This window comes from Xiphophorus couchianus, chromosome 4 (genome assembly GCF_001444195.1).
Source record: "Xiphophorus couchianus chromosome 4, X_couchianus-1.0, whole genome shotgun sequence".
Classification (NCBI taxonomy): domain Eukaryota; kingdom Metazoa; phylum Chordata; class Actinopteri; order Cyprinodontiformes; family Poeciliidae; genus Xiphophorus; species Xiphophorus couchianus.
The window spans coordinates 31,848,674-31,864,299 of record NC_040231.1 but is presented as its reverse complement, the minus strand read 5'-3'; the positions used below and the strand labels follow the sequence as shown (position 1 = coordinate 31,864,299).

General features: G+C 39.5%; 1 protein-coding gene across 1 annotated transcript in view; it reads right to left on the bottom strand.

Moving 5' to 3' along the window:
- Positions 1-15,626, bottom strand: part of LOC114143237 (neural-cadherin) — a 316,981-nt gene that overhangs the window by 58,906 nt on the left and 242,449 nt on the right. Inside the window, exons 30-32 of the mRNA XM_028015094.1 lie at positions 13,549-13,672; positions 7,071-7,251; positions 2,412-2,578 (exon numbers count right to left, since the gene is read on the bottom strand). Coding sequence (XP_027870895.1) covers positions 2,412-2,578; positions 7,071-7,251; positions 13,549-13,672 — 472 coding nt within the window. The remainder of the gene's footprint in view (positions 1-2,411; positions 2,579-7,070; positions 7,252-13,548; positions 13,673-15,626) is intronic.

Genomic DNA, 15,626 nt, shown 5'->3' with positions numbered 1-15,626 from the left:
TTACCTGGTCATAACAAAATATGATGCTGTCAACTTTTTCTCTAAGGAGATGGCAATCAATTTATTAACTCTTCAATGACTTTAATAGTGGTGCTGGCAGTGATAACCTGAGGCAATCCACAGTTTAGTTTTCAAACCGGGTTTTAAAAAAAAACGTTATACAACCTGGAGCCATGTCTTGATAAATAGTTTATACAGTGAGCTGGAACATGGTGAGTATTACTTGTGAAGGGTAATTCATCCAAAACAAGGTACTTATATATATACAACTTAATTTTATTTTTACTCAGTTCATCTTAATCTGACAGTAACATTTGTTTTAGGAGCTAAAGTGTGGAAGAAAAGCAAAAGCTGAAGAAATCTGTAGGGGAACAAATACTTTTTCACTGTGCTGTACGATATGCATCTGTAACGTGAGATAACATCAGAAATCCACGAAGTGCCCAGTTACAGTTCATGCTGTTTGTATATTTTAGAGTGGATCTGTACAGTATATCTGCACAGATTTAAAGATTTCCCACAGTTAAATGCTTTATTCCCTCATTAAGCCAAACACAATCAGTCCCCTAATTTCCTGAAAGTATATCCAACCAAGAGTAACTCACACTAATTCCTCCTTCTGATTAAAAGCAAACAGAGCTGTTAGAGAGAATAACATAACCCTGGTAGCAATATGCTCATACTCCAAGCAGAGACCAAGGCAGAATATCCCGCGTGTCACTGCGGGGAGCTTTTTCATAAGATTCACATATCCCCATGCTGTCTGCACCCCGGAATAAATGCACTTTATGTAGTGGATAAATGATGTGAACCTGCTCCCCATGTGGCGGTGCTGAGGGAGAGCCGTGACATTTAAGAGGAAGTGCAGGAACGGATGAATCGAAGAAAGAGACAGATGGATGACAGACGGGGATCGTAGGAGAGGTTGCACTCTAATGGCGGCTGTGATATGGATCCTGTAATCATCATCAGTTAGACACTGAAGTTTGATCAATACGCGCGGGCACAGTGCGGGGTGACAAACAGGAGCGAGCGTCCGGGAAGCACCGGAGAGGCGCCGCGCCGAGCCGTCCAAGACAATAAGTCAAGTTGAGACAAAGCAGGGAAACTGGCAAATGAACAGAAATGAAGGAACATTTAAAGTGTGAACAGAACATATAGTGGGTGTAATGAAGCTCTGGAGACAAAATACAAAAAAGAGCATTTACTCTTTGTGACTTTGTCTACCAAAAGTGAGCATATTTGTAGTGGTATTAATACCATTACTACTAATAATAATAATAACAACAGCAAGAACAACTAGGGGTGCACCGATTGCAGTTTTCCAATTTCAAAAGCCTGACCTATCAATTTTGATTTTAAAGTTGATAAATAGAGACAACGTTGACCACAGTAGGATGAATATTGTTACCCAGGCACGACCTGGTGGGCGGGGCTGTCAGTCAGTCATGCCTAAGTATCGGCCGATTTCACAAATTCAAGAAAATCGGCGCCAGTTTATGAGCCGCCTGATTTATCAGTGCAGCTCCCACCAATAACAATAGTTATAGTGACAATAGTCAACAATAGTTGACCTGTAATCATTTTTCATAGTTACACATTTCAGCTGAACTGCGACAATATTGATGAAAATGTACGCAGTAATTATTGAATCTAAATTTTTATTGTTACATAGTTCCAAATATTTCCAAAAAGACGTCATTATTTTAAACCAAAAGATTGACCAAGCTTCAGCCAGCTTTAACATTGACTCTACAGTAGAAGTTAATGATTAACATGTCATGTGACAATCAGAGGAAGCCCAAACCATCAGCCTCCACCACCGTGCCTCAAGGCTGATGCAGGGCGCTTCTGATCATATGCTATGTTTGATTTTCACAAAGTCTCAGCGTTGTCTCAACGCGTTAGGGGTTAAGTCAAAACTGTTGAATCATGCATCATTTGAGATTTTTCTATTTTTATTATAATATTTTTTTTATCTTGTACAAATGAAATCTTTGACAATTTTTCCAAAATGAGGTACTGACATGGATAGAGCTGTCATACTCAACATACACATAAGGAAGGAGCACGTTTGGCAAACATACCAGGAACTCATGGTGTACACAGATGCTATATGCTGTTTGGTATATTTTGGTAATCTACGTCCACAAGACACTGGACTCCATGTTACATGACCAGATCACAGCTGAAGGATTTGTGACCATGAAATGAACTGAACCATTCAACAGGCTTTCAATCAGGACCATCACAGGTATAAAAAAAGCAACACTGAACTTTGTCACATCAGGACTAAAGGATGAATAAACCAAAAAGAAGCTGCTCATCACAAACTCTAAACACGTGGCAATACACCAGTGATTACGATGCGATCATGATGTCGTCTCTGTGTGTCTACACGGCCAGCTCACCTCCAGTCGCAGGTATTCACTCTGGTCTCTGGACACCAGGCTGACGATGATGCTGCTGTGTTTCCGGGTTCGAACCAGGACTTGGATCCATGTTCTTCTGGCCGGGAGCGCGGACGCCAGCTGGTAGTGCAGATGGCTGTGGCCGTCGAAGGAATACTCCGGGGCCACTAGAATACAGATACACACAAATTAGACACTGAACAATTAAAGATCTTCTCTATCATCTGTGGAACTCAAGGTAATCTCTTTTTCTCTGTTTCTAGAACAAGTGTCAGGCAGAATTAATCCAACTAACTCTGAAAAGTTCTCATATTTGTTGAGAAAATGCATCACTCAAACATCTTCATATGGACTGGACCCCTGGATATTGGCAAGTTTTTCAGAGAATTGCAGCGCCACAGATATTTTCTTGGAGGGTATCAAAAACATTCAAAAGAAAATGCACCTTTGAAATACCACAGAGCAATGTAACTTGGTACAGTATTGGCTGAATCTCCAAGAACAGAGAAAAGGAAGAAGGTGGATGTTAGCTTCTGCGGTAGCGCTAAGACACTTTCCACTGTGCGTATTAATGCATATTGAGGCATATTTGGTATTTGAACTATTAAAACAAGCAGTCAAAGAAGATTTTGAGGATTTCAGTAATTTGCAGTTGTGGGTCCTGACCTCCACTTTGTATTCCAGATATCTAAGTTTGAAAGAGATGAGTGCTTTAAGCCAAAGCCATATCAAACCCTTTCTCGTCCAGCACTGAATTTGAAGCATGAGCTGTCATCTACAGACCACCTCAAAACTCTGTCCTGATTTTCACCTTCCACTTATCCAAGATTGGGTCACTGGGTCAGAAAGGGAAAACCAGACATCCCTCTCACTAGTAACACTCTCCAGCTCGTCCTGGGGAATCCAAAACTCAATAGAACTGCACCTCTCCTGGTGGCAGCATGTTGGAGCAGCTCTGTCTCTTTAGTTCTGATTTGTTCAGTTTATTCATGAATGTTTTTGGTTGAGGCGTTGTGTATTTGGAAGGATATTCTCTCTGGTTTTGGATGTTGTGCAGCTGAAGGGATAGTTGTTATGATGTGTAACAGCAGAAACAATGTGTTGTTTTAACAAGCAGGTGGTTAGGATCTCAGAACGATCAAATAATACCTGAACTATGACCCTCAATTTCCAGAAAATGAGACTTGATAGATGCAGAGCATCAACAAAGAGCAGAGAGAGAAGGAGGAAATTCAAACCATCTTCCATCAATCATATCCCCTACTCCAACATCTCTCATCATGTCTACAACTCTGAAGATATTTGGATGGCACGAGTTATGACAACTTAGGGATTAATAAAGTATTATTCAACTGCATTAAGCTGAATATAAAGGCATTCCCAGTGAATATATAATCACTCCAGCAAATTCTGCCCTTGTTCTACCTCAGATGGACCGACTCACCTACACTGACTCCTTCTGATGAAACAGTGGCTCGACTTTAAACTAGTCAAAAGAAGAAAGGTCATACTAACTTCATCCAGAGTCCTGTCCCTAGAACATAACTATTGTCGTGTGACATGGGTTACTTAGGTGACCATCACTTAGGTGATTGATAAACTGTAGACAAACCAGTAAATTTAGAGCTTTGGCTTTTGACCAACCTCTTTCTTCACCAGAGTAAGACACACACACACACACACACACACACCGATGGGGCTCCAATATCCGTCCTACCGTCTCTCCTAAGTAAGACACAAATATACTGGAACAACTCTGACTCTCCACCAAAAGGGACCAGAGGTGTAGCTGCATGAGATTTGTAAATTTGATGTAATTCATGTTATCCTCTTTTGTGTAATAATCTCTTGTTAATTGGGAAGGGTGGCAATTAAGAAAAGAACATTTATGATGGTGAATATGAAAACCGAGGAACAAACAAGGAATGGGAACAAATCTCGGAAGAGAGACTTTGGATGCTGAATTGTGTGGAAAGTGTCTGAACCAGATGAGCCAAAAGCAAATGCTTCGTTTGGTGCTGCTTTCTCAAATTAAAGCTGAGTAAACAACCCTTTTCTCTTTTTCAAAGAGGGCCTCCCTGGTTGCCAAAACTCAGCTATGCAATGTAAAAAAAACAAAACAAAAAAAAACAAGTCATTGTATAAACAGCAAAAGTGATTAATTGCTGTTTATGATTCATCTCCTCAACATTTTTCTCATTAAATCGTTGAATTTTGACGTCTGCAGTAGTCGTTGACATTGTTGCACAAAGCCCTTATCAGCTGTTGTTTAAAAACAGAAAATATATTTAAAAAAATAGCTGTATGTCCAGTGTTATTTATATGACGACAGTGTGCGCGCTACACTTCTACTAGTTCTGTGGCATTTCAGAAAACCCTGTCAATTAGTGTCACTCTGAGGCAAGAGGACAGTGGAGGGGAGGACGGCGCAGCCTGGCACGGCGTGCTGCGGTCAGCAGAAAGCAAACTGGGATGTGTGCAGAGCCGGACCAGAATCATTAAACATCCCGTCTCCTTCCAACAGCTGCAGTCAAGTGAACGCCTCCGCAGCCATGTGGCCGGCGCAGACAGCCTCACAAGGAGAGCTCGTCCCCGGGCCAGAAGGAGCCTAAATGTGGGAGCTGCCAAGAGGCTGCATGCTGCTCCGTGAGCAACACACTGCAGTAATTAAGAATCCTTAAAGGAAGAAGCAGCTGACCTGTGTGTTCATTTCCCATAACAGGAAACATGACATCTGCTCAGAGGATACCTAGAAGGAATGACCCTGTGAAGAATTAACGTCAGAACGGCAGAAACACAGGCAGATATGGGCAATTAGTGATGAGTGGTGTAGCAGAGGACTCGTGCTAGTTTCTCCTTCACAGTTAGGATAAATAACAGCAAAAACGACTAGTTTCTATTTTAAACCCTGATAAGTATTCTGGATGTACAATGCCTTGACCCATTTCACATTTTGTCACATCAAACATTAACATAAGTGTTCCTTACTGGTTTTATATGAAAGGTTGGGACTTCAACGCATCAACGCATACATGTGAATACAAAGGTTCCAGACAGAACCTTTGTATTCACATGTATCTGGTACACCTGTAAAAATGACACACGGATTATATTCGCAAGCAACGGCGATGGACGAGCTGTTTCACTCCACCCACTGATGGTTAATATTTGCCTCAAAAACCGATCTGATTGGACGCTAGAAAAGACTATTGGTCTTTTCAATTTGTGCTAAAAGGAGTTAGTATATCAGCAAAGCTATTTAAGCCTAAAATAGCATCTCAATGCTAAACATGTAGCAGCCGCACAGACGACCCCAATGATAACAGCAGCGGTCACAGTCCACGTTTCTATAGAAGATCAGGAGTTTTTGAAACACTGGGAAGCTGAATTGATAGAATAACACTGTGCGCAAATCTGATGGTTGGAAACCCTGAATAACAATTTAAAAACCACTAATGTTGTTGGGCTCATGTCAATTTATTCAATAATCTATCTGCAAAAAAGGGGTTTTGAAATAAAAATGCTGCTTGTTTTAACACTACGATATATAGTTTTCAGTTTAATGCAAACAATTAATTAAAGATCATCCTAATAACTTGATTTCAAAATTTAAAATAATCGTGTCCCATTGCTCATTATATGAGAGAGACATCGCTAAATCGTGCATAGCTGTGGAGGGGAGCAAAAATCAAACATGCTTTTTGAAGATTTGCAAAGATAAAAACCTAAAAAGTGTAATGTATGAGAACCTCTTCTTTCAATAACATCTGTTCTTTACTTGTTCAAATCTTTACCCTTTGTGCACCTGTAGTACATCTGCGTAATGGAAAAATGACCAACAACTTCCTGCACCTTCGGGGTAAATAGTTTTCTATTTTTTGGTCTGGATAGAAGTTCCAGTCTTCTCAGCAACAAAGATGGGAACTGGGTCACTCCCCTCATAAATGTATTCAGGCTTTTTTAATAAATGAGTGCAACCAAAATCCGCTTTTGAGTAAAAAGCGATGGATGCTTGAAATCTTATTTATAATGAAGTTATAATGAGCGGAAAAAGTGTGGCAAGTAAAACATTGGCTTGTTCCTAACATTTTCCATTTTAAGAATATTTTAATTTGTAAAAAAAAAATATCCATCTGTATCTGTGTTGAAGTGCAAAACTGGTTCCATTCTTTAAAATCTGTCTGAGGGCCCCATTAAATCCTCCCATGGACTACAGATCACAAGAGAGCCATTCTTTTAAGATTTCTTTTGTCAATATATGAACAGGGAATGTTTAGATCAAACTACGTACACATGTTAAAATGGCCTAGTCAAAGTCCAAATCCAGTCCATCCAGTCGGACTGCATAGGAGCTACGTGTAAAACAAGAATGAGTCACTAAACATCAAGTACTGCCATGAAAGGTGATTCAATAAAGAATTCAGTCACATGGATGAATATGAAGATATAACACAGTTTTTTATTTGACCTCTTCCCATAATATCTCAACAAAACAAAAGTTTTTGGTGGTAACCTGAAAAAAATTTGAAAAAGTTAAAGGAGTTTGACTTCTTGGCAGATGCGACGTAGTGTTCCAGGCTCTGTGACCCGCCCTAAGACCTGCTCGGTTACCGTAGAAACGCCGTATAGCTTCATGAGTCCGATAGAGATCTGGCTTACCTTCTTCACACTGCTGTCCCGTGTATCCGGCCACACACTGGCAGCTGAAGGAGCCCCACTCCCCATGACAGCGGCCGCGATGGCCGCAGGCTGGAAAGCCCATGTTGACACAGCTGCTATCAGTGGTCAGGCAGCCTGGGGAGCTGGACTGCCAGTCGGCCGGGGAGCCCAGATCATACAGCTGAACCCAGGAGATAGAAGTGAGAGGACAGAGGTGCAGGAAGAATAGAGGAAGAGATGGGAGGAGGTGAAGAAAGTGGAATGTGGGGAGAAGAAAAAAGGGAGGGAAGAGTACAGTTTATTACAAATAAGAGATATAAGTCAGAGGGGATGTTGGATAAGAAAAAGGCAGCAAAGTTAAAGTGTGGTGATAGGAAAAGGAAAAGTTACCAGTGATTGAGCATGGTTATAAACAGGAGACAAAACCAGTTGCCAACAACAGAGGAACGGCTGTTTGAGAAGCAAAACGCACGGAGATCCAAGCAGCTCCACAGCTACAGGGAGAGACAAAGTTCTTTAAAGCAGCAAAAGTCAAGCAAAGTGAAAGGGAAAACTGGAGAAGGGCTGCAGAATGTGCCGAAGGACATTCACTAAGGGTTCCCTCATATCCACTCTCATCTTCCTCCCTTGTTCTCTTTACACTCTCACTCTTTCTCTCTCTGTGTCTCTCTCTCCATCTTCTCCTGCAGTGATGAAACTGAAGGCAGAGCCGATCCTCTGATGGAAAACCTGCATGACCAGCTGCATACAGTGCTGAAAGGACTGGGGGAGCTCTGAATACTTAAACACGGCTCCTTTGACTATCCTGTATTCTGTGCAGCCTTTTTGTGCTGCGGAGAAGATGCAGGAATGCAAACGAGTATAAACTGACTGAGCGGTGCTGTCAGGGAACTGCTGGCCTCCAGCAAAGCGGAGCATCCTATTGGTTCCTCCTTTTTTAAAAACGGCAGGGTTTGTGCGGATCCAGCTGAGGACTAAGAGCTGAAGCCCAAACATTCCCAAACAGCAAGAAAGAGAGAGATTCCCATCTCTGCATGCAATTTGATCATGCATCGCTATAACGACTGAGGAAGAATCTGAACAAAACACTCAAGTGCCAAAGTTCACCTGCCTGAGCACAAATTGTGAAGCGTGGCTTCAGCAGAGAGGAATGTCAGTCTCTCAAATAGACGACTGCAGGCGGCCCTATTTCGTGAGATTAATGTCAGGTGCTGGGTATAAACATGTCAGCGCTCAGAAAGAGAGAAAAATACGCTGAGAACCAAAATCCAAAGCCTACAGAACAGTGTGTTGTGCTGTGAGCGATGTGTCACCTATCATGTGGCAAATAATCCATTTTAATGCATTTAAAGAAACACTTGATCTCATCTATCATGGATATTTTTTTAATAAATCAAAGGTACTGCATTTCACTAGCAATACTGGTGACGGTAGGGAGTCCAAATTAAGAAGAACAGCAGTGGTGGACTAAAAAGTTAGTCACACTAACCCTGAAGCACTAATCATAAATATTAGTTAGCTAATGCTAAACGTCAACTATGCTGATTACCTTCATATGACAAAAGCAAAAAGATGTCCTACAACATAGCGATAAAGACTACAATCCCAGAGCACCATTTTTTAAATTTTGATATTATAATTTACAGGTACTATAAAGCCCTTTAATATTGTAGTTTTTTGTTTACATGCTGTTTTTTGACTGTATATTTTATTTTATTCCTGTATGTTTCATATTTTAAGTAAAGTTAGTTTGTGAAAAAAGAGAGAATGTGAGGGCATGAAACAAAACTGATTCGTCAGCAGTCTTCACCAAACGAGCATGAATATAAATGTCTGACTACCTGACGTCAATAACCAAAACTTCAGTAAAGATGTAAAACTTTATTCATCTGAAAGTTTACAAAACAGCCAAGTACATTATCCAGAAAAAAAAATAACCGAGGGAAAGCTAAATGCGCTGAACGTCTTTAAAGCTAGCTAAAATGCTAAGCTAAAAATCTGTTGGACTCTTAGCGGATTAGCAGAAATGTGCCCACCACAGCAACACAGATGTTTCTGGCATTTTAGACTGCTGGAAGTTTCAAAACCAAAGTATGTACAAACCTGACAGACAGAGATCCAGAGATATATACTGGTGGTGCTCTCATTCTGTGGGAGTATGTTTCTTCAGCGGACTGGGAGATGCTGGTTGGATTTGATGGGGGAATGGACAGAGCTAAAAACATGGCAATCCCAGAATAAAAACTTCCAGGACAATGGAAGTGTGGACATTTATCATATCATCATCATAAAAATTTTCTTATCTTAATATAAATTTAAATTTATCACAACTCAGATACATTTCAATAAACGATGTTTGGATACCCCTGGCTGTATTGTAAGAGTTGTTACTTTTACTATTTTCTTCACTACTGGTTCCATGAGAACAGAAACGTAGTTCAGTGACAAAAATCAAATCATTTACTGTATGCTACTGGTGTCCTTATGGTATTTCAAAATTGTTATGTTTTTTATGAGTTTCTTATGGTCACTTTTCATTTAAAGCTCATCAGACCCATCCCCGAAGCCAGAGCTAAAATATAACAACCATTCAAAATTTATTTGTGTGTTAGGTCAAAGTTCAGACCTAAAAAAAACTGTAGAAAGATTTAAAACTGACATTTAGATTTTATCTTTGTCCTATTTGACTGAGCTGGAGTTATTTTGAAAATGAAAGGCAAATGCTTCTGTCTTGATATGAAAAACTGATAGGAGTCAAAAAACCGAAAGCAACGTTTGATATCTAGGATTAAATGGAATGTATGTGTGATTGAATTCAGTTTATTTTCTTGTAAATTTCCTCAAGACATTTATTGTGAATCTGTGTTATATAAATAAGCTGAACAGGAACTGAACTGAAGTGAGTTGTAATTTAAGACAAAGGTGAACTTAAAAGTTTTAAGTATTAGGGACATTTGTCGCACTTTTTGGTCTTATACCACACTTTCTAAATATTTATTTGTAAAACAATGAAAATCTTTACACAAAATCCCACCAGTCCTGTTGTGGTTGAGGTTTGTGGTTGTAATGTGACAAAATGGGGGAAATCAATACTTCTGCAGTGCAGAGTAACGTAAAGCATCGGCAACACCCCGATAACGCGCTTCGTAAAAAACGACCCCACGTGTTGTTACTGCAGGTCAAACGTTTCTGCAGAGCAACACAAAGCTGCTCGCACTCAGAAAGCCATTACCCCAACTGTTGTAAGTGAAAAGCTCCAACCTAAAAATGGAGTGACAGACGTGTCAAAACCAGAGAAAAACTGCAGAAATCTAAATGTGAGGGCTGAGAGGAGACAGACAAGCTGGGAAATGACAGGATGAGGATAGAGAGATTTAAAAGCAGACAATAGCAAATGACAGCCAGAGGGAAGAGGCGAGGCTCTGGAATAGAAACATAATTATGAAAGACAGGAAAAAAATAAATAAATAAAACATCTTTTTTTTTTCCTTCACCCAGACTTCTACCTCAGAGCGGTAACCTCTCCTCACTGCTTCCTGCTGTTGTTTTTAAAGTGTTTAATGGAGCTGACACGGTGCTGTGAGGGTTAAGAACAGGTATGTGCTAATATCCACGTGAACTACCTTCATCTCTTCACAGGCACTTACATCCTGGTTGAAACAGACCATGTTGCTATGGCAATGGAAGTGAAACGTTAACACATTCAGTAAAAAAAATAAATAAAGTAAAAGGGCATCAAAGGAGAAAGCATAAAATACCTGAAGCATACAATGCTGAAGCGTGTCCATCAACGTTATTAATCATCAAAACGCCCACTCTTCCCTCTCTTTGGAGGTTTATTATCTTTGCGTCCGCCCACATATACCGTGCAGATTTCTCTCATTAGCACACAGTTTTTGAACATACTCTTGCTTTATCTCTGGCTAAGGTAAATCCCAGTAGAGCCAAGCCTTCAGTTCTTCACAATAATAAACATAAACAGCCATGGAAAAGTGTTTGCCCCCAACAGATTTTATTTCATTAAAGTGTCTTTGTGAGTAAGCTGATATGATTGCCATCAAGTACTTGCTACATCGTTCATATTCACTGTTGAGGAATTTTGACCTATCCCTATTTAATTCAATTTTTTTTTGCAGAATTATTTGAATTTAAAACCTGTTTCAGGTCATGGTGCAGCATTGCAACCAGATTTAAGTCTAAACTTTAACTATACCACTTTAAAACAAACAAACCATAAAGCAAATCTAAAGAGAACAGAAATTTCCATGAGTCACTTAGACATGAACCTGATGGCTGTCCTGCTGCATGACCCATTTATGCTTCAGCTTAGGGTCATAAACTGATGGTCAGTCATGTTCCTCTAGAACACGTGTCAAACTCAAGGCCCGTGGGCCAAATCCGGCCCGCCGTAGCTTTTTATGTGGCCCTCTAGATTCTAGACTAAACACTGCATGTGCTTAAATATTATGTTTTCAATCAAATCAATGTAGTTTTTATCTGTTTACTGCCAAATTATATCAATAAGTCCCTCCAGTTTTTTGAGAATTATTATGAAAATTCACACAAAATCAACAAATCCCCAGACTTTTTTGTGCTAATACATAATTTGCAGATTATGTATGCCTCAGTCTTAATTGATGTCAGATTATAGACCATAATCTACACATCGAGTAATAAAAAGTCGCATTTATTGTTATAAATAAGCGCAAATATTGCAAATATTTCCAAAATAGTACCACAAACACTTTGATCTTTATTACAAAAATCACAAAAAGAATCGTGGAATCCTGGAGGGACAGGAAAGATGTTCAATAATATTATTTAATTTTAAGAATTAATTGATTTTTTAACAGTTTGTGTATGGATTTTATCAATACATTCTGGCACAACAGGCCCTTTTAGAGCATTCATGATCTTGATCTGGCCCAAAACGAAAATGAGTTTGACACCGCTGCTCTAGAAACTGCTGCACCAATCAATCGATCAGTCAGCTGACCAATCGATTGGCCCCCGATTTCCTAAATTTTGGATCATACATAAATGTGAAGCCGAACCTATTTCTATTTGAAAAGCTACAAAGCTGCTGAACTTGGATGTTTTCTTTTTGCACTACATGGAAAACAAAAACTCTTTGCACTTTATTGGTGGTTAAAGTTGTTTTTGTCAGTTTGTCCGTTGTCAGTTTTGTTTGTTTAAAAAATGTGTAATATGAAAGTCTAAAGGAAACTATTTTTTTGTTTAGTTTGGTAATTATTAATAAACAAGCCATCAATTATTATATTTGAGAGTGCTATCTCAGCTAAAGCAACTTGTATTGTGTTGAGCATTGTTCAGAGTTTTACAGTAAAATAATATTGGACCATGGAAGGTATATAATTAACTGGCTGTTTTATAACCTCCAGTCTCAAGTTATAAAACAAATTTGGTATTGGCCAAAATATTAACCAGCTTTAGTAAGATCAGCGATCGATGATTGGCCAGGAATCTGAAATCAGTGCATCCATAACTTTTGCTAAAACAAAAAAATTAATGTTCCCACCAGTTCCATGTTTTCTCCATTCATGGACGATGGTTCTCACTTTGGTTCTCTGGAGTCCAAAAGTCTTTCAGATGGGCTTTGGAATGGTGGATGTCAGTGACTGTCGTTCTTAATTTTTTTAGATAAAGCATACTTAGCCTACTTCATGTGTCTGACAGGTCCTCTATACTCTTGTGTTTATTACTCTATAGATGAGACAGCTGTCGGGTCTGCATGCGATTAGGAAAACTAAACCAGAAAAATATTCAAATAACTTGAAACTCTGGTTATGGGTGTCTGATAATATTTCCAGTTAGCTAAAACATTTAATAAGCAAGGAGAAAAATAATCTGTAAGAGAACAATTCACTTTTTACAGCGCTGTATCACTTATGCCACATTTTTTCACACCCAACGATTTGTTAAAACAATAAATTTTATGCTAACAGTTTTACATCGAAAAGAGCAAATAACATCTCCGTCTCAGGATACTGTTCACCATGCTAAGAAAAAAATGTCATATTTCAAAGTCTACAAATTCACACGCAGATTTCCTACCACAGCCATCTGCTCTTGCAGAAACGACTCGGGTTTAGGCAGGGCTGGGTTTGGACTGTCACGCTTTGAGCGTAAAGTCCAACATTTTATAACAGCAACCTAGCAGGAGAAGGTTGAAGAGAGCGCTGGCCAGGAGTGCCAAGGCTGATATTCCATTTCAGAGGGCGTGTGTGTGTGTGTGTGTAGTGTCTGAAAAGACTTTGAGGTTCCAGTTAAAAGCTTAAAACCCTCTCTAACATGGCACAAGGGCACTGGGAATGTTGAAACGTGTTATTAATGCATTTATCAGCTGGAGTGCAGGTGTGAGTTTGGGTTTGCTTTCCTGCTGATGTCTAAGTGGTTTGTTTGGTCATAGGGGTGTGTGTGTGTGTGTGTGTGTGGATAACAGGCAGTATGCTGTTACCTTGCTGTCCACAATGAGGTTGCGGATGCAGCCGGTGAAGTGTTTGTGCTGAAGCTGAGGGTAGATGTAGGGAATGTCCTCATTCACACCTCCGAGCTGGAGAACTTGACTCGTGTTTAGGTGTCTGAAAAACAAAAACAAAAGAAAAACACACAGAGGCATATGAACACGTAACGACCAGCACCGTTAGAACACAGCATTCTGAATGCAGGCAGTGTTTGGGACCGACGTGTGTGTGTGATATTTAAGAGTGCAAAACAAAATGGAGTTGTGTAAAAACAGAACAATAAAATATAATCCCAATATCTGTAGTATTTATGTTGCTTCAGATTTTAGTCCTTAAATTCTAAATCGATGTTATTCTATTCATTTTATTAAAAACATTTTTAAAAAACTAGTTTTTTTCTGCCATGCTAATATAAGAAATACATTTCCCATGTGCTGCATGTTAGTGTTAGCTAACTATGAATCCAACTGTAAAGTCTGTAAATTCTTTAAATGGGCTTTTTAATTAGCATAGAATCAAAAGGGGAAATGATCAGGGTGGCTCAGTTGGTAGAGTGTGTACCATGAACAAAGGATATCGTTCTCAATGCGGTTTCCTGGGTTTTATTAGCACTCTTGAGTTATTTGCTGCCTGTCTTCCTCCTCTCTCCACTTTATTTCCTGTCAATTTACTGTTCAGTAGAGGCCGCGCGCACCAAACCATCTTTAAGAAAATTGTCAAGATTCAAATGAGGCATCTTGACCTCATAATGTAGGAGCTTTAGACCTCTGCACCACTCATTCCATACATCCTGCATCTCTCCAGGACTGTTTTAATTGTTCACTGTATCCATCAGGTTTAATGACCTGTACGATGATAATATGAGCATACATTAGATCAGAGGTTTGTATTCCTTTAATTTTATGGGATAGATTTTCAGCTGCTGGGGGATTCACAATGTGCTGGCTGGCTTACATGGAGACAATGGCCACTAGGGGAATGGAGGCTGCTGGTACAGCACACCAAAAGACATTAGAAATATTAAAACATCATCAGGCAAGAAATTAAGTTTGATGAGAAGAACACCTTCCTGGCTGTTTAGAGGCCTCCTGTCTGTCAGGAAGGACTTACAACTGGGATGTCTTTGAACTGACTCAAATACCTACATTGTCATGTTTTACTCTGATGTTTGGTTTGATTCTAGCCAAGTTAGGTGTGTCTCCACTGGCAGCGTTCCTCATTACAATAGGCATGAACATGGGAGAGCTGTGAGCAGGAGCTGTGGTCGATGCTCAGCTGATGTCATTTTGCCTGTCTGCTCTTGGGCGACCAGTTAGGAAATTTCTTAGTATATTAGTTTGTTGTGGGTACCCCATCCAGTTGATGCTGTAGGGTTTGGACCATGTAGTTATCCATTTTCAGCTCACCATCTCGCCAAATGCTACGATCTAGTCGCAGATTCTGCAGGACAATCAACGAACGCAGTCTGCTGCTAATCAAACGGCTTGCGCTCAATACCCTGCTAGGTCCGACTCGTACCACCTCTTAGGTGGATCCAGAAAACAAGGAGGAACCACAGAGGAGCTGCAAATGGGGACAAATCTGGTCTGGGCTGACTTGGGTTGAGCCAGTTAAAGCTGAGCCTTTGGAGAAAAAGTTTATAGTTTGGTCAGTTGGGATTCCTTCATTGGTTTTGACAAGATGCTACATGTTATAATGTTTCAAAGCTGTTAAAATTGAATTTTTTTAAATACAAAAATAAAAGAAATGACAAAAAAAAACCTGACCACCAATGTAAAAAAAAAAATCAAAACAAACAAATAGATACAAAGAGTTTAAAAGATAATTTGAAGGGATTGTTTGATGCCAGGATAAAGAGTATTTTATATAATACTAGATTCGTGTGGGTATAATAAATACTTTATTTTAATATAATATGAGTGCAGAGCATTAAGATGTTAAACACTACCAGATAAATCCTCACATGAAGAAAATACAACCAATCAAGTGTAAGCGATCAATTATTCATCTGCAAGTGAAGGAACCTGTACACAAAAATCTTTTGAGAGCATACCAACTCAACCGTTGACAT